At 42.5% G+C, this 22,698-nt stretch overlaps 1 protein-coding gene across 3 annotated transcripts in view; it reads right to left on the reverse strand.

Moving 5' to 3' along the window:
* Positions 1-22,698, reverse strand: part of TSNARE1 (t-SNARE domain containing 1) — a 468,220-nt gene that overhangs the window by 154,848 nt on the left and 290,674 nt on the right. For all 3 annotated transcript variants that reach the window (XM_032134539.1, XM_032134538.1, XM_032134532.1), the window contains one exon: positions 19,303-19,385. In XM_032134539.1, coding sequence (XP_031990430.1) covers positions 19,303-19,385 — 83 coding nt within the window. The remainder of the gene's footprint in view (positions 1-19,302; positions 19,386-22,698) is intronic.

Here is a 22,698-nt window from a genome sequence, read left to right on the forward strand (position 1 = left end):
GCTTAGGTGATGAAACATCAAGGTACTTCCTTCTTCCCAAGTGCTTCAAAAACACACATTGTGCCATTGACTCATCCTGTTCGTTGCTCAGTTTGAGGTAGATGGAGAGAAAAAACATGAGCGGAAGGAAGCTTTTCACCCTGAAAAGCAATTTTGTCTTTGGCTTGGAAAAACAAAACAAACAAAAAAAAGAACAAAAAACAAGAAAGAAAGAAAAGTGAGAAATAAAGCTATGTACAAGTTCAGTCCAAGAGACCTCATAGACCTGGGAATGAAAAATTTTAAATGAACCACTGATGCGCTCTGATGGAGAATGCTATGGAGGAGAGAAAAAAAAGGAATAGAAAACAAACAAACAGGAGTGAGTTTCAGTGGGAGATTGGCTTGTTGCCAAGAGCAGCATCTGCAGAGCAAGAATTACAAGGGCCACCTCACACTCAGTGCTTCTGGGTACCGGATGCTCACCAGCTGAGGTCATGAAGACATCTTCACCACAGGGCATGGATGTGCACATCTGAATCTCACTGGATTTTTCATGCATTTGTCCAGAAAAAAGCCCCAAGAATTCCATAAAGGAATTGAATATATTTGCTTATTTTAGGCAACCTAAAAAATGTTGACAGCTGAGCAATGAAAAATTTTCCTCAGATAAAGGAAGAGTTATAGCAAAGTTAGTCATGCTCTCCTCCCTTGTGCTGGTGAAGGAAGAGATGGCTAAGCCTTGACTACAACATTAATGTAAATGCAAGAAAGACAAATAATTCAACATTTGTGGGGCACAGTTATTTCAGATTTGAGGAAGATTTCTATCACACTGCTTAAATCTGTGTTTGTGCATCAACAACCAACCCTGTTGGTTTGTGTGGTGGGAAGCATCCCAATCTATGGTGCTGTTTGTTCTTCATCTGCTGCCTCCATTCCAAACTGGACTTTCTGCTTCCTTCTGCTTTCATTTTGAGAGTCAAGGGGTCACAGATTGACTTGCTTTGCATGTAGACAAATGAGTTTGGAGGGGAGCATCCACACTTACCAAAAGGTTGGTAAAAAAGATCAGCTACAGGTGGAATGTTTGGGAAAAGACTGGGAGAAAATATAGCCTAGGGAGACAGGTTAATTAATAAATAGCAAAAAATCCCATAAAAAAGAGATGTTTGTTTTAGTAATTAGTGAAGTCAATGTTAGACTAACATCCTGGCAGGGGACATTTAATGCTTCACAAAAAAATACACCCTCAAAAAGCCATTCAAACAATTGATCAGTCTGACAGAGAGGAGTGAAGAAAAATTCTCACAGGAGTATAGAAAATTCTCATATTTTTCTTTAAAATACGGAAAAACCAAATCAACTACAATGAAATGAGACCAACAATACTGGAGTACTGCTGAACCATTCCCAGCCGGAGGTGACACAGGGCCAGATGTTGGTGATGGGCTTTGCAGTACGGTCCTCCCCCAGATAGCTACAGCACAGAGCATAAATACAAATACAATCTAAAAAAGAGTGATTAAGACCATGTTGATGGCAGGGGGATTGAACTAGATGATCCTTAAGGTTCCTTTCAACCTTAACCATTCTATGATTATCACAAGGAAAGTGCCAGGAAATTTGAAATTAAACGTTTTTGGTGATTGAAAGGAAATTGAGAAAAATGCAGTTAAAGTAAATCTTGGTTTTGGTTGAAAGTTCTGTGTTTTCTTTACTGTCAATCACATCCAGCATGGATATTCCATGGCAACACAGGAGCAGTAGGAACTTCCCTGCACCTGTCACCTCTGGGGTGTAGACATCCATTTATCCATTTAGTGCTGCAGACCCTGTTTTGCCAGCAGTCACTGCCAGCAGGGACATCTACACTGGGAAAAAATAATGTATTGCACTGCCACAGCAGAACTGAATCGATCTACAGCTTTCCCCAGGTTGACATCTGATGGTGCTTTCAAGTGCCAGCACACTTTGTTAGCAAGGTGTCAAGCCAGACCCAGCTCAGGGTGCAGCTTAACCGCACATAAATGTACTCAGCATGCTGACAGACTTCATGAACCTGCAGGGAGCCACAGAGGCTTTATGCTGGGGAAAAAGAGGCTCACAGGGGATCTTACCACTCTCTACAACCCCCTGAAATGAGGATGTAGCCAGGTGTGGGTTGGTCTCTTCTCCCAGGCAACCAGTGACAGGGCAAGGGGACACGGTCTTAAGCTGTGCCAGGGGAGGTTTAGGTTGGCCATTAGGAGGAACTTCTTTACTGAAAGGGCGATCAGATATTGGAATGGGCCGCCCAGGCACTCAGTGTCATTGTCTGGTTGACAAGATGGTGTTTTGTGATAGGTTGGATTTGAAGATCTCAGAAGTCTTTTCCAACCTATTTAATTCTGTCATTCTGAGGTTGGGGTGCTCTGGGGACTTGGGCTGAAGCTCTTTTTAATAAAAGTTGTTGTCTGGTGTGTTGTTACAGTTGCAGTTACACAGATTTGACAGGCTACTCAGATGATTTCCTGATGCTGCTCTACCCCTGACATACCCCTCCCCATCTTTCATCTTGCTCCAGGTAGGTTCAACAACTTGGGATCAGCCTTTTCTCCCAGGCAGTTAGTGACAGGACAATGGAAAATAGCCTCAAGTTGTGCCAGAGAAGGTTCAGGTTGGATATCAGGAAAAAAGTCTTCACTGAAAGAGGGTTAAATACTGGAACAGGCTGCCCAGGGAGGTGGTGGAGTCACCATCCCTGGAAGTGTTCAAAAGAGGAGCAGATGCGGCACTTTCCAATAAGGTTTATTGGGCAAGGTGGTGATCAGCCAAAGGTTGGACTCAGTGGTCTTGGAGGTCTTTTCCAACCTCAGTGACTCTGAGATTCTGTGAAAAATAAGTCTTCCCTTCCACCTTCTGGAGGTGAGTCCTTTTCTTATTGCTCTCCGTCAATCGATCTGAAAAGATTTTGTTTTGCTTTTATTATGAAAAGAGTCTGCTGGCTCCTTACCAGGTCTTCAAGGATTGGAACTGCATTTAGGAGATGGACCACAAAACCCCATCTGTGAGGCAAAGCTTTACAAGTTTATGCTTGTTTCTCTCTGAAGAACCATCTGTGGATGGCTACACAGGGGTCAATGCTTTATTCATTTGTGCAAACAAAGCAGGTACACCAGAATTTTATGATCTGCTCGAGAACACCCGTTCACTAATCTCTTTCTATTGTTCAATCCTAATTAGCTTTGGATGCTAAAAGGCAAGGAAGACCAGAGTAAAGCAATAAAACAACACCCACACTGCCTGTTGCTGAAGGCAGTGCTGCTGAGAAAGGCTGGGATTCCTGTTGGAGAAGTAATCCAGTTCCTGGTATCCACTGGGTGTTTATGGGGCTGGGGAGAGAGAGCAGACAACGTCCCTCAGCTGGTGCAGAAGCAGCATGGTCAGAGTGGGGGGTGTATCCTGCTTTCTTTCTACCAGATTATTCCTACCCCAATTCCACAATGATTCTCCAGATTCATGGCAATGACTCCAAAAGAAGGCTGTGACTCGTTGGCTCTTTTGCTGCATGCAGGAAAGCACTCCAAGTATTCAGAGAGAAACTTAAATTAAAAAAAAAAAAAATTAAAAATTAAGCTCAACTTTGTCTCTCATATCCTTCTGCTCCTTTGTATTTCTCTGTGCTCTCATTTCCTGCTGCACAGATCAATCTGCTGCCTGGTCTTGGGCATGCTGCTCTCATTTCCAAATCCTTGGACTTTCAGGTCTTAATTTATGGCTTGCTGCTGATCCTCTGCTATGTTTAAATCCTCTCTAAATACAATACCCAGAATTCAATGTCTTCCCTGCCAACACAATTTGGCTTTATGCAAGCAGTACCTATATTCAGCATTCTTTTTCCCTCTACAATGAATTTCCAGGTAGATACAGAAATACGTCATCCCACTTTTGTCCTCCAGCATATCTGTTCCTAAAAGTTGTGAATTCTAGTTGCCATTTATAGAGGCTTTCAGACAATTAATGACCATCACCTTTGTGATCATGGTGGAAAAGATTTGTTTCCATGTGTTATTCAGGATTAGTCTCTATCAGAGCCCAAGGGTCCAAGTAGCACTTCAGTCCCCTCTTCATTTTGACTCTATTATCTCTTTTAGCACCAAAAAACCCCTGTCTTATCAAACTAAGAATTCCTTTTGGCCATGGAAAAGTACCATGAGTAGTAAAACAGCTACTCAATATCCTCACTGATCACACTGCAGCTATTTCAAAGTCAATGGGTCAAAAAAGGTTTCTTCTCTTTGTAAATACATCCCCAAAAAACCAACAGAGAAAAAAACAAAGTGAAAAAGCACTGAATCAAACAACGAGCACACAAAGGTCATCTCTGACTGCACCATCAGAAATAAAATTTAGGTTTCTTGTGACTCACAGCACAACTACCAGAGCTGGTGAACACTGGGCTCAGCTTTCTCAAAAACCATTTGAAGTGATGAGTAAGTTTATGCATCCCTAAGAGAATTTTTATTTTGAGTTGCCAGGGAGCTGCAAGCCCAAGCTGCTCTTCCAGGGAGGGCAAACCAGGAGAGGGGGTGACAGGAAGGGGAGCTGGGGCAGCACCCTCACCACCGAGGGCTCAGTCCCACAGCACCCAAGCAAGAGCAGAGCAGATCCAGTGACAGAAATCAGGGTCAGCCTAAGGGTCAGGGATCTCCAGAGAGGAAATAAAGGAGATGCAAGGCCAAGACAGAGAGATAAATGAGTGATCTGGGTCGGGTTCAGCAGAGTGCATGGGCAAGGAGGGCAGAGTAATGGCACAGCTCAGGCAGGGACCAAGAGCAAGGGACTGGAATTTCAATGTATCTGCCAGTCAAAGAGGTGCTGCTCCCATACAGGCACCTCACAGCTCTGTAATCCAAGGATGCAGAGGGGTGTGTATCAGACCTGGCCTAAATCATGGTCATACAAAACCCTGGGGCAAGGGGAGGATAAGCAGAGAGTGTCTGTGCACAAACTTTGGCAGAAAGCAGCTGCTTCTGTACTCATATATCAAAGAGGGATGAGGCAGAGGCACAAATGGTGGCTCTTCATCATCCATGCATCCTTTTGGGTGCAGCTTTGTCCTGTTCTTCCAAGGAATGACCCAGGTCCCATGTAGCATGTGGCAGTGACCATTCCCAGCGGAGTGTCTGGATGCTGTCCTCTTTCCGCATGGGAGATGTCCCTGCTTGTTGCAGGAGGTTGGATTAGATGATGTTTAAAGGTCACTTTCAACCCAAACCATTCTGTGTTTCTCTTTCATAATTTAATCATGAGGACATAACCAGGCCTTGGATTCACAGGACAGCCCCCGGCCTTATTTTATTCAGCAGCGGGGATATATTCCCTCCTGAATTCTACCATCACATTCATTTTCCCTCTTGCTATAAATCCTCCTTATTTCCAGCCCTGATGCTAATCAAACATAATCAGAACTCAGAATTCCAACAGCTTGTTAAAGTGAAATGTGGTGATTATCTGTTACCCTTAAAGGAGGATACAGTGCCAGCCCAGCTCCCACAAATGTCAAATCAATGATTGTGTGGCTCAGCTGCCTCATCCAAAGGACTACTGAGGACACACACCATGATTGTATTGACTGCAATTCTGTGGAAATAATTTGAAGAACAAATCTGGGACACCTGGAAGCCATGTAGAAAATACTTGGATAAAGTGATTTACGGGATTCAATGGCTTTAAGATGAAGTAGGATAGATGTAGATTAGGTATTAGGAAGAAATTCTTCCCTGTGAGGGTGGTGAGGCCCTGGCACAGGTTGCCCAGAGAAGCTGTGGCTGCCCCTGGATCCCTGGAAGTGTCCAAGGCCAGGCTGGATGGGGCTTGGAGCAACCTGGGATAGTGGAAGGTGTCCCTGTCCATGGCAGGGGTTTGGAACTGGATGATTTTTAAGGTCCCTTGCAACCAAAGCCATCCTGTGATTCTAGGACTTGTCCCCAAAAGCCAGTCTAAGCAACAGAAGAAGGTGACAGAAGATGCTGAGTCTCATCACCTTTGTCAAACTAAATCAGCGATTTTGGTCCCTAAAGCAGTTTCCAAACACATTTCTTTGGAGGGGAGAAGGCAGGCGAGGAGGAGAGGATGGGAATGAAAATCAAAGAATGATTCACAACTGCAGCATTTTCTGATTAGATAACGATGGTTTGTGATACAATATGAACATGTCCTGTTTACATTGGACCTTGCAGCGTGATCTGACAGGCAACAGTAAAAGCAATTATACAAACACCACTCCTGAAATATGTTTCACTAGATACTGCTACAGATATCCAGTGCTAGAGACTCTAAAATCTCCCCAGAAAGTATTTCAATCTCCTTATCATTATACAGCTTTTCTTAATATCAACCCTGATTCTTCCTTGCTGCAGCTTAAGTCCATTACTTCTTGTTCTTCCCAACTGTAATAAACAAAAAAACAGTGATTGTTCTTTTCCTCTTTGAAGCAGACTTTTATGTACCAAGAGACCTTTATCTTCAACTCTATCTTTTAGCTAAAGCAACTCTTTCTGTAATCTCTCCTCTGCAGCCTGGCTTGGCAGCTCTTGGATCACTCCTGCTGCTTTCCCATGCCCTCAGTACCTGCCCCATGCCTCAAAGTGAGTGCCCAGCACCAGACAGAAGATTAAAGTGGCCTATTCTAATGTAATGAAGACTCACACAAAAGCCACATTAGGATTAATTAATTTAATAGAGAATTAAATTAATTAAAGCTGCATTAAAGTCAAATTAATTAGAGAATTTGTTTTTGAGGAAACTAAAGCTTATGTTCTCAACCCAGGCATAATAAACTGCCCTGCAATGGGATCTCTCCAACTCAGTGTGTCTCACTCCCACCTAAACACAAACATCTGGGTATGAGATGCCCTGTGGGAGCTGGCACATCCACACGGACCTGGGGGATATGGCACAGGCCATGTCTGAGGCTGTAACAGACCCCAATCACTGATCCCATCTTTCAGTGGCCATATCAAACCAAAATGCTTCCTAGATCTCTAGTGAGGATGTAGGGTACCTGGGCAGCACAGCCAGTGATGAATTCCTAATTTGGATACACCCAAAGTCAGTTGAGGTGGATCCCACCTCATGCATCAGCTGAGCTGTAATGAATTCCATGTTCATGTTCGTTGCTTGTGGCAAAGAGAAGCAGCACTTAGATTTTCTTCTGCTTGAGATTTAAGGAAGCCATGCTGACAGTCACCAAAAATTAGGTTTAATTGTTTCTTCACTAGTTTCAGATCTATTTAAATCTTGTCTGGATGGGGAGAAACATGGCTTAGTATTACCAAGATTACAACCTCTCAAACTAGATCAAGATTAGCATCCTTATGAATCCTTATACTCCTCAATATTCAATAATAAACCCTTTCAAAGACACATCTGGGAAGAGTCAGGGAAAGGTTGGAGACTGTGAGTAGAATTTAAGATTTCTCTGCTTAGAAAAAAGTAAACTTACCTGCATGCTCATGAATTCTACCCAGTCCTATTAAATCAGCAAATGTGATCTGTATAGTGGATAAAGCTCTATTCTCCTTCCATTCATTTGCCTTTGACATCAGTGAAAGCCTGAAGTTACAGATTATTCCCTTTTCTTTAAACTCTTAACCAAAAAAAAAGTGTTTCAGGAAGAGGGTAATATCCACTGGGACGGACTCTAAAGAGGAAAGATAAATACGAATAGAGTTTATTTTACTTTTTATATGTTTCAGGTCTATGTAAGAAAAATGTCTTCTACAGTAAAAATAACTGATGCAAGAATTGTTTCTCGTAAATGGATAGCATTGATGTCTGTAAAAAGGAAGAATGATACATTGTGGCTCACTAGGCAGAAAAGGAACACTATGAAGAATATACCCAAACCCACTAAAAATGGATCAAATGCAGCACTTACCATGACATAAAAATCATAATGAATTTTTGACCCACCATGTAAATTGTTTTTCCTAGAGTCATCTTAAAAAAAAGTAGTAATGAAGTTGTGCTTTATGAAGAGGAGCCAGTTCCTGTAGATGTTTCCTAGTCTCCTAAATTCATTCCACAGAAAACCTTAATCCCTTAATTCCCCAGTATGGAATATAGGAATGACTGAATCTTGTCAAAGGCTTGAGCTGCCAATCCTGAACTCATAACAGGGTGTGATGTAGAAAAAAATTAAGGGACATCAGAGTTGGCCATACAAAAGCAAGCTGTGGCCCAGCAGTTCCTCCTCTCCTATGAATCTTCCAAAGAAGGACAACCCTCATGTGATAGAATTGTAGAAAATATTTCTCTGAAGGCCAGGAAGTCAAGTGTTCCATTGTCTAAGGAAATCCTTTCTCCTCACAAAGAGAGATATGCAATGACTCCTTCAAAGTGAAATGAAATCCCAAATTGTCCCACCCCATGCAGAACTCCTTGCTTTTCATTCCACATTTCAAAATATTTTCAAGAGCTTTGCGTGTTCCTGAAGTCAGATTTAGAAGGACTATAATTGACTCTCTTTTCTCCTCTTGAGCACAAGTTGAACGTAACAATTCCCATTCTCCACTTCTGATAGCGCCAGGCCATGACCCGAGAGCTCTGCTACAAAGGTGTCCTACCAAGCCTGTGATTTCTTTCAGGAATATGGAAAAGACCTTTGATTAAAGTGCTTCCAGGCTTTGTCAAAATGGAAATAAAAGCAATTTCATTTTCTGTAACTTTTTTCTCCTTACATATCATTTTCCCTTCATGATCAATACAGTTATTAAAGCACAACAGGGGAATAAGCATTTACTTTCTCAGCTACTTCCTGACGGTTGGAGATGCCCCAGGTTCTCTGCAACATTTAAACACAGCTGGCACAGGTGACATGTGATTTGGGGAGGAACAACAGCCTGCCATAGCAGAAGCCAGAAAGGCAGCAGGATTCCTGACTCAGCACAAAAGGATACTAAGTATTAGTTTTTAGGCAAAAAAGTCAAACTCTCTCTGTCCAGCAAAGTTCTTTTTTGAAGGTACTTGTCTATCGGCATGAAAGCAAAATGTTCACCTCCCAGGCACTGTTCATCACAGACACTGAGGTACAATGTTCAAGAGAATCAGGATGAGCAAACTTCAAGAGGCATGGGAAAGAAAGCTCAGCCTGTCTTCTTCCAGCTGCCTAAATTTTAACTACCAAGTCTGATGAGATGATGCAATACTGACTGCAGGTCCCTGAACTGTCCCTATGGAAAGATGAACTGTTAAACTGGTGCTCATCAAGTAAATCAAGTTAAAAATCAAGACACAGAAATCGGAATATAAATCCCCACAGTACAATGAAATTATTAGTTTCACTGTGGTTCTGAAAACCAGTGTAGCATCTTTAGAATTACCCAATGGTTTTGGGTTGGGAGGGACTTCAAAGATCATCTCATTCCAAACCCCCCACCACAGGCAGGGATACCTTCCACTATCCTGGGTTGCTCCAAACCCTATCCAACCTGGCCTTGAACACTTCCAGGGATGGGACAGGCACAACTTCTCTGGGTGATATGTGCCAGGGCCTTCACTCTCATAGAGAAGAATTTCATCCTTATATCTAATCTAAATTAACCCTTTGTCAGTTTAAAGCCATCGCCCCTTGTCCTGCCACTCCAGGCCCTTGTTAAAATTCCCTCTCCAGGTTTCCTGTCCATTCCCTTTTGGCACTGGAAGGGGCTCTGAGGTCTCCCCAGAGCCTTCTCTTCTCCAGGCTGGACACCCCCAGCTCTCCCAGCCTGGCTTCAGAGCAGAGGAGCTCCAACCCTCTGAGCATCTTTGTGGCCTCCTCTGACTCACTGACACTTTAGTGACATTACATGAAATACTTGAGGAATGGTGGCACTGCCTGGACATGTTGCTGTGCCAGAAAGGAAAACTGAGCAGGAGAACACTGCTGCCTGCATGTGCAGATTTTCAGCAGAGGTTTCCAGTGTGAACACTGACTAGGCTTGACCATTTTGCAGCTTGATGAGATGTGACAAGCTCACAGCCCAGTGCAATAACACTTCAGGCTACACAGCTGGGGCTCAAGGATACTTAAATTCTGTTCCTCATTGTCATGGATCCCAGTTAGGTATACATCTCCAGGGATAATATTCCTAACTCCTTGGTATCCCCAGCCCATTTAGAGGTAAGTTTAATACAATTTCTCAAAGCTTTGACCTTTGAGCAGGGCAATTTATTATATGTGCTGTTACTGGGCACAAAGATGAGTCTAAGTGTGGTTTTCCAGTCAGTAACCAAGGATTTCCATTCACTCCTCTGTTAAATGAGGCCATTAAGAGAAATGTAACTCACTAGTTTATGCTGCTGCTAGCTAGGGAAAATTGCTTTTTAATCTCTGACCCCTCAAAATGAAATTGTACCCTGGAAAGAGATTCTGTTAAACAAATGAATTAGAAAAACAAAAGGACAGCCTGTGATTTCCTTCTGTCTCTGAATTGTCAGAGATCAGACTTTTTCAGAGCTTTCAAACAGAAAATTCTTGCCTTTGAAATACTGAATGCAGGCCACCACCAGCAGTGTAACTGGTATTCTTAAATCTTGACTTGGAACAGTCCCAGTGCTGCATTCCACCAAGGTGAACAGCCAGTAAAATCTGTGTTCTACCTACTCATCTTCTCACCAGAGAAAGACAGATTGGTAACCAGTAGCTCACCACTAAATGTGCTCTCAAGTCTTTCATATCACACAGAATCAAAGAATGATTTGGGTTGGAAGGAACCATAAAAATCATCCAGTTCCAACCCTCTGCCATGGGCAAGGACACCTTCCACTTTCCCAGGTTGCTCCAAGCCACATCCAACCTGGCCTTGGACACTTCCAGGGATGGGGCAGCCACAGCTTCTCTGGGCAACCTGTGCCAGGGCCTCACCACCCTCACAGGGAAGAATTTCTCCCTAATATCCAATCTAAACATTCCATCTTTCAGCTTAAAGCCATTCCCCATTATCTTATCACTCTGTGCCCTTGGAAAAGTTCCTCTCCAGATTTGCTGTACTCCCTTCCAGGTACCTCAAAGGCTACAGTCAGTTCACCCTGAAGCCTTCTCTTCTCCAGGCTGAACAATCTTAATTCCTCACAGGAGAGGTGCTTCATCCCTCAAAGTATGTTCATTTCCTCCTCTGGATTCCTTCCCTTCTCCACCTGTGCCCCTTCCACTTCTTCCTTGAATGGTTTGTGCTTAAATGAAAAATGAGCTCACAGGGGATAATTTTTTTTTCTCCCAAAAATTTCACAGTTGGTGTTTTATAATAAAGGAAAAAAAAAAGACTAAGCTACTACCTGGATCAGGCATCTCTCCCTTTTGGATGGTACAAATGATGAGATGTTCTGCTGTGATTAAAAATGGCCTGAAAGATTTTACCTTTACACACAGGAACACCCAAGTTCATGACAGCCAAAAGCTCTAACCAACCCCTTTCTTAATAAATATTTGATCACACAGATCCATTATTTACAGAAAACAAAGAGAGGTTTAAATAAATTTTGTGGCTCAGACCTTGCTGAGGTTAAGTTGCTGCATTCACACAGTTCATTTATCACACGGACTGGCGCTGACTTGAACACCACTTCCCACGGAAAGCAGCTGTTTTGTAAATGGCTGCATTAAAGTACAGTAAAAAAGCAGGCACAGACAGAAGCTGCTTCAAAATAAAGCACTCTTAAATCTGAAAACTTAGCCTGCCCTTCATAGGGAGCCAGTGAGCAAGGAAAAAAGGAGGCAGAAGTTTTATACCAGCCAACTGCTGTTGGTGAAAGGTCTGGAGCACAAGTCTGGTGAGGAGCAGCTGAGGGAGCTGGGGGGGCTCACCCTGGAGAAAAGGAGGCTCAGGGGTGACCTCATTGCTCTCTGCAACTCCCTGAAAGGAAGGGGTAGCCAGGTGGGGGTCAGTCTCTTCTCCCAGGTAAAAAGTGGTTAAGGGGAAATGGCCTCAAATTGTGCCAGGGGATGTTTAGATTGGATATTAGGAGAAATAATTCTTTACTGAAGGGGTTGTTAACCACTGGAACAGGCTGCCCAGGGAACTCATTGAGTGGCCATCCCTGGAGGCATTTAAAAAACATCAAGATGTGTCACTTAGGGAAATGGTTTAATGGTGGACCTGGCAGTGCTGGGTTAATGGTTGGACTGGATAATCTTAGTGGTCTTGTCCAATCTAAATGATTTTATGATTCAATTTAATTTTAGAAAGCACTGCCCCAGACAGATCTGCTTTCTGCCCAGACCACGCTGCCAAGACAGATGGAGCCTGAAGGAAAGGGCAGCCCTGCAGCAGCAAGGACTTGCTTCAAGGCTCTGTAGCAATACAGACCATGTTCAGGGCACATCTGACAGGAAATACAGGCAAACATCCTCATGTGGGAGGTTTTGAGCAACCAGCAGATTACTGGGATCATTATAAGGGAATGTTTTGAGGCAGCAGTGTTGCTGGCAGCCATGCTTCAGCAGGGGAGGACTGCAACTGGCAGCAAAAATGAAAAAAATATGGCTTAATGGGAGAGGGAAGGGGTGGAATTTAAACAAGTGCTATGGGGGAGAAGCTGCTTTGAAGTTGAAGAAATTCAAGCTGAGTAGGAAGCCCAGGCAGGGGTTCCTGAACTGAACTGGTGTGAATGTGTTGCTGTGGACTGAGAGACAGAAAGTAGAGAGGGTCTGCAAATTGGTTTGAGAGATTCAAGCAATTTGTGTAGGACTTCTTTTCCTAACTGGAGTTCATGGTACAGAACCATGAAGACTCTGGAGGGTGGCAAAGTTTCCTTCTTCTTCTGAAGAGGAGGATTAAGGCTCAGTCGTGTAATTAAAAAGTCACTTCAGTAACAGCTTTTGCTTGGAGACCTTACAGAGCCCTGGGTTCCTACTGCAGCTTTAATTCAGCTCCCATCACTTTCACAAGCAGGAACTGCCAGGAGAAAGAATAGCTCTGTAATCCCCCAAATGAAACTTCCAAGTGCTAATTATCCAGAGGAGCTGCAAACTCAGCCACTCTCACCACGGTGACAGACATGGACAAACAGCAACACGAGGCTGATTGTTTACTTTGCATCTTAGAGTTTGCAGTAGAGTGACATAGCATCTCTGTCACAAATCTGTTGTATGAGCACACAGCCTTTTCTTGTCCTGGGAGATCACAGAATCACAGAATTATGGAGTCATTTAAGTTGGAAAAGACCTCTAAGCCCATTGAATCCAACCCTTGACTGCCCACCACCTTGTCATCTAAGTGCCAGCTCCAGTCATTTCTTGAACATCTTGAGAGATGGTGATTCCATTATGTCCCTGGAGAGCCCGTTCCAATATTTGACAACACTTTCCATGCAGAAATTCTCCTTCAGCCACTTCTCATTGTCATGGGTTAGCATAGCTACGGAAGTGATTCTCTTGCAAAGAGGTGCTTGCAGCTTCCTCTATGACCTGACAGAACCTATCAACTGGCTAGTTTGAATATTGACAATTTTTTAAGCCACTTAAAAAAGCTTGACACACCTCTGTGATCCACATTTAAGAATGGACAAACCCTGGGAAAGCTCTCTCTTGCTTCCGGCCTTGGGACAGGTACCTGGGCTCGGCCCGTGCAGCCCAGCGGGGCCGGGCCACAGCCATCCTGGAGCCGTGTGGTCCTGTTCCACCCGTGGCCCCTCCACAGCCCTGTTACGTGCAGACAGCGTGGCCTGGCTTCCCCCTCTCCAGTGCGGCTGAAGATTCAGCTGAGGCTGCCCTGCTGTCCAGCAAAGATGATGTGACCAACAGCGATAAGAGAACTCCAGCTGCAAGGCCCGGGTGAGATTAACCCTTTTAGTGCTCTAAGTTCCCTCCAGAACAGATGAAGCCTGCAGACATCAATCCTCTCCCAAGTCTGAGGAAGAGGGAAGGTGAAGAAAACACCATAGAGACACCAAAGCCAGTAAAGAAGGAACAGCTTAAACCCTGAGGGAGGAGAAAGAGGAGATGCTTAGAAGCTGAAATTCTGTTGTAAAGCTATGGTGATGGACTATGATATATCAGAATACCCATTGTAATTTCATTAAAGCATTGGGGGTGGAGCATTCAAACTGTACTTGTGAGCAAAAGTACCTGTGCTGAAACAAGCAAATGCTGAATTAGCTGTGATTTGAAGAGATGTTTGAACAGGGAGAGATAGAAGTGATGAGGACTCTTGCTCCAAATTGGAAGGAGAAGACCTCTGTTCCTAGAGATGCACCCAGAGATAGTCCTAGAGATGAAGATGATGAGAACCCTTTTTCTCCCAGGGAAGGGGGAGGGCCTCTATTCCTAGAGATGAAGATGCTTCCAGAGATGGGTGAAGAGAACCTTTGTTTCTGAACAGCTCAGCCTTAAAATTGTACCCCAGTAGCTCAAGACCGGACGCTCGAAAGCAGTTGTGGAGAAAGCTGTAAGTCAGGGGAAGGGACTCTCACATGAAAGCAGAGAACCAACCCAGGCAGCTGTCTCGTTGTGCTACTGAAGCCATGAGAGAACTTCTTGTGGAGATGTCTCCATAGCATGAGCAAGAGAGACTCCTCTCCCTAAGTGAACTGGAAAAGGTTATTATAGAAGTGGTAAACTGACTGAAAATCTCAAGGGTTGTCTTTTTACATTGTCAGTGGGAGAAGGGAGAAAGGGGGGGGAAGTGAAGTGTTCTGAAGGTGTGGTCTGACTTTTTTCCTTTCTTTTAGGTCTGTTAATAAACTTCTTCATATTCTTTTAAGTTTTGTGCCTGCTTTGCTTTCTCCTAATTCTTATCTCACAGAAGGTAAATAAGTAAGTAATGAGTATTTTGGACCAAAACCACTCCATCATCCAGACCCTTCCCCAGTTCTGTTACCCTTCTCTGGACATGCTTCAGCACCTCAATGTCTTTCTTGAAGTGACAGGAGCAAATTGAGCAGCTCGCTTGCATCAAGATAATCCAACCATGCTGGTCCCCTGTGGCTTTGGAGCTACTGGATGACTGCTGCACATGTCAGGGTGCAATCCCATCATATCATGGTGCCAGTTGGCTGTTAATTATAAAACTAAGGTTAAAATTATTTAATGGCAGCAAAAGACAAGGTCTTAGGGCATATCCATGGTGAAGAGGAGGAGATGATCTTCATTGTCACAATATTTATAAGTAACAAGTGCTTTGAGGGGCTACCACGCCAGAAAATTTCAAAGACTCTGAGAAGGTGATTTTTGAAACTCAAGTTTTCTTTTGCTGTTAAAATACCAATGAGTTATTTGTGTGAAAGTTGAAGACACTCCCTTATCAGTGGTCCCCAGGCGATAAGATCTCTGCAAATATCACAGACTTATGAGGCTTTTTTTCCTTAGAGCTCCAGCCTTCAAAGTGCCCCTCTGTGTACCCATGAAAGCCAGACCCAGGAATTGCTTCTTTACTGGAAAAAAACCCCATTGTTCTTAGACTACACAAGTGGGTCACTGAACTGCTGTTTGCCTTTGCAGTACCAGTGCATCCAAATTAGCTTGACTTCCACAGAGGATACAGGGAAGGAAAGTAACCAGCATTAATCAGAGCAACACAAGCAGCTCTTCTAAAACAAATTAGCTTCAGCAGTCAGCACACAGAGTCCTTCAGTCAGTGAGGCCAAGCTGAACTTAGGCCAAACTTTGCATAAGAAAAGAGCAACTGGTTTAATGTGTACCCATGGAGTCTGCATTGGTTTCTTTTTCTTCCTCTCAATCCATCTCAATCCATCTGCAGGAAGCTCTGAGCAAACTGAGCAAAGTAAAAAGCCATCCCTTTAGTATGATGTCCAGCCCACCTAAAATAAGCTCAGCGGCAGGTTGAGTGTCTAGATATTCCCTTTTTTCCAATAAAGAGACAGGTGATAGGCATGGGATTAAATTTCCATTGAAATATTTGTGTTATAATTGATATAATCTGAATTTAATGGACAAAGGAGAGAACAGACCTGTCATGAGAGGCAGCCATCAGACCTACCTATGTCAGGCATCTCCTGTGAGATGAGACAAGATGTGCTGAAAGCAATTTCTTCTGAATCATGGAAAGGAGGTTTAGACACTTAAACACACTTCACCACCAAACACACTCATATTTGGTCCGATAAATCCGTCTCTTCCAGAAAGCAGTTTGACCCAAGCTAAAATTGGTGTTTTGAGATAGGTGGGATGAATAATTTTCTCTGGGGGCAGGGACAAGGAAATTTCAAGATGCAAATCTGGGCCATTGTTATTAATGGCCAGAGTCATCGTTCCTGCTTGAGACCCAAGAGAAATGAGACCCTCACCAAAAAGAAAGGCATTGAAAAAAGACCAGTGCAGGAGATAATTTCTACTGGCTTCTCCCTACCAGATTTGTTCACCTCAGCCATTTTTCAAACTCAAATTTTCCAGGGAAAGTAGAATAAAAAAGTAAAATTGTCACATTTCTGTCACCAACAGGGAAAAAGGCCTCTATTCCTCTCCTTCTTGTATCAATATTCAACTCTTACTGCTTTCATCTGCATTTTGACCCTGTGTGTTCCCACAGATAACGCAGTGGCCTAGCTTAACTGCTACCTGTACTAAAAGTAAGTTTAAGCACAAACAATTATTTTGCAATTATAATTTAAAATGAAAGGAAAAAAATGTGCTAGTATATATATATAAATCTTTATTCCAAAGCTCTGACAGCTCCCACTAAATCTTTTAGAGTTTAGATGGGGCACATGAGAATTCGCTTCAAGTAATAAAACACTGCTGTTAGCACACACATCTCAAGAGGAAGGAGCACCTTACCAAATTTAAAATGCAGACAAAGGAGCCCTGCACGAAGATATTTACTTTTTTTTTAACATTTCTATAATTTCAGGAAACCTAAATGCCTTATTTTATAGTAGCTAAGGAAAAACTATTTACTGGTGCTTTGTTATGTTAATGTGCAGGTTGGGACTGGTTCTCCAAGTTGTATTGTTGAAGTGACTGCATGGATTGCTTGCAAACATTGTATTAAATAACCAGCCACTTAATCATTATTCCTGAGAGAAATCCCTCCATTAAGTTCCACAGAAGGTCTTAAACTTGAATGTTTCAGCAGTGTTGACATTTCTGATTTCTCAATTTATGTATACATTTGTTGACAGACTAATAAAAAACCTACACAGACTAATAAAAATACTGCATACACACACACACACACATTTATATACATATAAACAGTAATAAATAACCAATGTTTGTAAGCCAGTCTGCGTTTACAGGATAATCACACTGTAACATAAGTAACAAGCAAATATACTCATGAATTAGCAGTTTAACAAAAAGAGGAAAACTGCTCAGTAAGATTTAAGAAACAGCCTGTGCCTCTGATCCCTGAGCAGCACAGATGAGCACAGGCTCATCTGTGTAAAGCTCTGGCAGGTCCCTTAAAAGCAGTTCACCCATAGGGCCATCTGGCTGATCACTCTCCCAAACCCATCCCAGATATTTCCAAAGCAGCCAAAACCAGGCAAACCACCCAGGAAGGGTGACCTGCACTCACACTGCATTATCCATATGTATGCAAGGGGCATCAACATTCCTCCCGACAGCAGCCCTGAGGGCTGTGGGATCAGGGCCCTTGCTGTCACACCATGGGGACAGTGTCCCTTCGGGTGTAAGATGAGCAGATATCATGGCACACAACACATGAGGCATCACATGCAATTTGACCAGCCCCAGGCCAGCAGTGAAAGTGACAAAAATGCTGCCTCATTTTCTGGTCACATCCCAGGGAACCTCACGAAAGAAGTGACAGAGGGCGAGCTGTTTTTACATGTGTTTGTCTGGTGATCCACACCCAGTAGGGTACAGGCAAGTTCCCTGTGCTCCACAGGAGATCTGGATTGCATATTTTCGTTAGCAGATGAAGTTTTCTCAGTGATATTTGTCTATATGGGCTCATTTCAAGCGCAAGAGAGACTCTGTTTTCTCATGTACACCAATCAGTTTATATTTATGCCCTTAGCAGGGGTTGCCTTGCTAAAACTGTCTATATCTTTATCCTGATGAACATATTTGAGGTAAAAATGGCCTCCTGTCTGGGCAGACTCTTTCAGCAGTTCCTGCTGGCTGAAGAAAGCAGATCCTTTAGACTGTACTGCATTCATTTTCTGCCTGACTCCTCTTCGACCTTTTTAGCCAAAGTCATCATTAACTCATTTGCAGCTTTGCAATCAGCTTTACAGTCAGGTCAAGTATTAAATTCATTCCAGTTTCATTTTAGACTTCATGTGGTATGTAACAAGTTATTTTCAAAGTGAATGCAGGATTACATGCAGGGTGACAAACATAATCTTGAATAAATATACATTAAAAACCAAGATTTTGCTGTAGACCATGCTTATTTTCTGCAATATCAAAGTTCTACAAAACTCATTACCCAAAATTGGGACAATATGGTTCACCAGAAAATGAGCTATAGATAATTTTCAAATCACATCACTCCATTACATCAGAGTAAAACAAACACCTGTGAGTCTCACTCCCTTGGTCTGGAGGTTTGCCCCAGAGCTTCAGAGTCCATTGTGCCCAAGGACCAACTAAAAGGCACTATGTGCTCTCTTGGAGCTCAGCCACATTTTGTCAAAACTCCAGGCACATGAAAATAACCAATTTATGCTTGAGGAAAAAAGAAAACTAGCAGGTTTTTTTTTCTGTCAGTCATAATGCAATTGATAACAAGTTTTTCTTTGTTCATTCCCCCACCCCCGTTCATCCCTGGAAAGTACTAACAATTACCACCGAAGAGTTATTTCTACACAAGCTGTTTTCAAAAAGATTAATGTTTCTCTGTGTGTATGTGTGCGTGTGTGTTTTATTCTTGCTCCAATGAAGAAAAAAAACCCAATTCATAAAAAAATCCCTCAAACTGCTGTTGAAAAGTGCTGAACACCAACACCACCACAGCCATTATTCACCAACCACATCATATTGTTTGACAACTCAAGTTCTTTTCCTAAAGTACTGTTGCCTGATTATAGGGAAACACACCAAACAAAGCACATATAAATGATGTGCTTTTTATGGTGTCTTTCCAAGAACAAAAGTAGCTAATTTTTGACTTTCCTACTGGGAAATGTCTGTTTAATATGCAGATCTCTTAATGACTGCTCTAAAGCAAATTGTCTGTGCTACAGTAATTTAATCATATATATATACACATATATATATATATAAAAGTTTAGCTCCTACTTGGAATATGCGTTATTGTCTTTCCAGGTAGCACAAATCCATGTGCCCAGTGTTTCACAGCTGCCAGGTGTTTTGTTTATTGCAAATACTATTACTGAAAGCATTTGTAGGGTTTTTATAGTCCCACTTACTTGGTGCTGACTTGCTTTTGCCAACTGCTCGTTGGCTGATTCTACGTTAGAAGAAGAGGTCTCAATGTTGGCTTCAATGCTATCTGCAAATTAAAAGAATAGAAGATAATTACAGGGTGCAAACCAAAACCAAAGGTTTTACAGCAACAGCAATTCAGCAAATTACTCATGGGCATAAAGAGAGGAGCAGCCCCTTGTTTGTGACCTGTAGTTCTTCAGGGAAGTAGGACCAACACCCATTTTGATGAACATCCAACCCGTCAGTCAGAGGCAGGATGACTGACAGCTCTCCATGGGTTCTGTGACAGGACGGAGGTTACCTCTCATCCCATTCCCACTGAAATCGACGGGAAGAGTGACAGGGAATTCAATGAAAAGCAGCTCAAGACTGATAAATTTACTAGATTAAATTATAGAAGGGACATGACACCTGAAATTATCTCATTATTAGAGTTCAGGGATAAGATTCATTCCGGTCCATGTGGGTTATTGACCATGCCCGGGTATCTGTTCTTGATCAAATCATCTCAGACAATATCACAGAGAACAAATCCATGGTGTGCAATTCCTCCCACTCTCCAGGAGTTGAACAGATTAAACAAACCACAGGCCAAACTCCTGGACCACATTTCCAAGCTGCAGGGGAGCGGCAGCTTGGCTCAGATTGAGGCAAATTGATGGAATCTAAAATTAAGCAAGGAAAATCTCACCCTAAATTGGTTTGTCTGGCACTGGGGGAAGCCTGGAGGAACCACAAGGAATCAAAATGAGACTGGAAAAGAAAGATTATCAGCTACACATCAGAACTGGAAGGTCCCCACTTCCACCAAAAACAAGTATTAACTTTGACTCTTGACTATGCTTAGAAAGCAAGACACCTATGGTATAAAACCTGCATTAAAAGGGTTTGTTTTTCCAGCAGAAATCTTGGAAATCTTGACCAGTTTGTCCCCCAAGAGATGTGCAGCCAATAATTTCTGGCCACAGTGGAAGAGGAGGTGCTCTTGGTCTGTTTCCAGGAGCATTTGAACACAAAATACACCACACAGTGCATGAACATGATCAGGAGAACTCAACCTCAGGTAGAAATTGGAGAATAATGTTCCAGGGATTTCTCAAATCCTTAATAAAACCAATGGAAATTCTTCAATTAATAGTATTGGGGGTTGGATTAAGACATGCCACAAAAGATTCAAGTAATTTATTCTTTGGTTCTAAAGGAAAGAACAGGAATTAATCTTGCCACTTCTGTGGTGGACAAAGAAATGAGAGTTTGCAGATAATTTGTGGAAAGTGATTGCATTCAGGTTTTGCCATTTTTAAATGGAACTGTGTTAAAGTCTGTTAATGTAATTATGCACTTAAAATAAAATAAATTTTTAAAAAAGCAAAGAAAAGCAAAAAAAAAAAAACCAAAAATCCACAATCAAAGGAGAAGAAGAGCAAAACCCCAAGGGCCTAATCAATGTAACAGAACTTGCTCGTGTATAAAGTTTCTTGGGATCTTAGTGCAGACACCTTTCACTGCTCAACGTCTCTTAAAGGCTGACTGGCCTCAGAAAATTAATCATTTAGGCAGAGAGGAGCTACAGAGGAGAAATGTATTAAATATATCCTTCTAAAACAAGAGTAATCTGTCTGTGCTTCTCCTGGGGAAGAAGGCAATCAGAGAAGCTCCTTAATTTAGCTCCCTTAAAAGGCCCTCTGGAGGAACCCAGCGCTTTCCGCTGCCTGCAGGGAGGCCTGAGGAGATTTGCCATCGTTAGATAAAATTAAACACTGTGCACACCCCCTCAGCGCTCCATGGAATGGGAGAACCATACCTTAGGCACTGTTTTTGCAAACAGCATCCAGGTTTTCCCCAGAACAGGCTTTCCCAAGTAAGGATGTGTGCTACCTGTCCTGTATGAGTCGAAGGATGTTACAGAGGGAGGTTGGGCCCTGGTGGAACTGTTTCTGCTCACTCATTCTCCCAGTGGGCGAATACCAGCCTTGGAATAAGTAAACCTCCCATTTAAATTCTATTTTTTGAAGCAACTTGTAATCCTGAGGCACAGGGGAAAAACTAAAACAAACGAAAAAAAAACACCAAACCAGCTCTAAAGCTCTAAAATAATGAGACATTAATATGTAAAGCAATTTAACTAGAGATTTCTGATGATTAACACAGGAAAGCAAGGAGAGGAAAGAGAATTTGGCTCAAATCACAAAAAAAATAAGCAATAAGTCAATATGTTACTAAGTCAATGATGAATATGTCACTGACAGGCATTTCAGTGAATGTTTGCTGAACTAGTGGTGGTTCAGGACTCACCTTGGCCACTTTCAGGCTCCTTGCCAAGGTACCTCGCTTGGGGATAGAGAGATAAGGGTGGTAGCATCCTCAGTAGGCTGAAAAAACCTGCTGGAGGGATCTGCCTTTTCCTTTCCTTTTGGCTTTGTGATGAAGGGACAGTGACTTTGTTCCCAAACAGATGAGATAACCCAGCCCTGGGTCTGGAATTTCTCAAAGAAGCTGAATCCCATAACAACTTTCTGCCCTCAGACTCTGATGACAAATTTATTGTACAACTTGAAAACAAAAATCCTAAGGGGATGAGATCAACATTTTGGTAAACTGAGGGGCAGGCCTGCACCAAAGCACATGGTGTTTGCAACCAAATACATCAGAGAATTAGGAAAATATTTATAATTTTTCATCTAAAACACAATCTTGCAATAGGAGTTGTGAAGGTGACAGAGCTAGCCAGGGTTTAGATTCAATTTTTTATGATTTTATGACACATTTATCACACGGAGATGAAAATAATGATGACCCCAAGAGGTAGCTTTCAACTATCCAGCTATTTATCTGGGTCCTGAGATCAAGCCCTTCTAATGACCAACAGGAATCTTATATGGGAAAATACTGGAATGACAGTGGCTGGAGTGGGGGTTCTGCCCTAATCTTTCAAGGAATCACTCATATGACCTGAATTTTTACAGCAGCAACAATGGATTGGTTTCACAAGGCAGAATTTCAGCTGAACCACTTTAAAGAAAGGAAAGTGAGCTTGTGAATGAGAATTTTTAAATGCTCCCACGTGGCAGTAACCACAATGGGCCCCTTCAGGTTTTCATAGTATGGTTTTATTTTTAGCACTTTAATAAGCTTAACCCTCTTTTATCACTACAACTTCTGGCTAAAAATAATCAATACAGCATACTGAGAGGCACAATAAAAAGAAGAAGGGGGGGGGAAAAGGGAGTATTTTGGTAATACATAAAGGTTTCTTTCCTAATTAAAAGCCAAGTTTGGAGGGAAATTGCTTTCAGCGTGAAAATGAATTTTGCCCATTCGAATTTCCATGTACTTGGAAAGTTTTAAGTGAGTGTCATTCCACGAACAAAAGACCC

The sequence above is a fragment of the Corvus moneduloides genome, chromosome 1 (genome assembly GCF_009650955.1).
Source record: "Corvus moneduloides isolate bCorMon1 chromosome 1, bCorMon1.pri, whole genome shotgun sequence".
Taxonomy (NCBI): domain Eukaryota; kingdom Metazoa; phylum Chordata; class Aves; order Passeriformes; family Corvidae; genus Corvus; species Corvus moneduloides.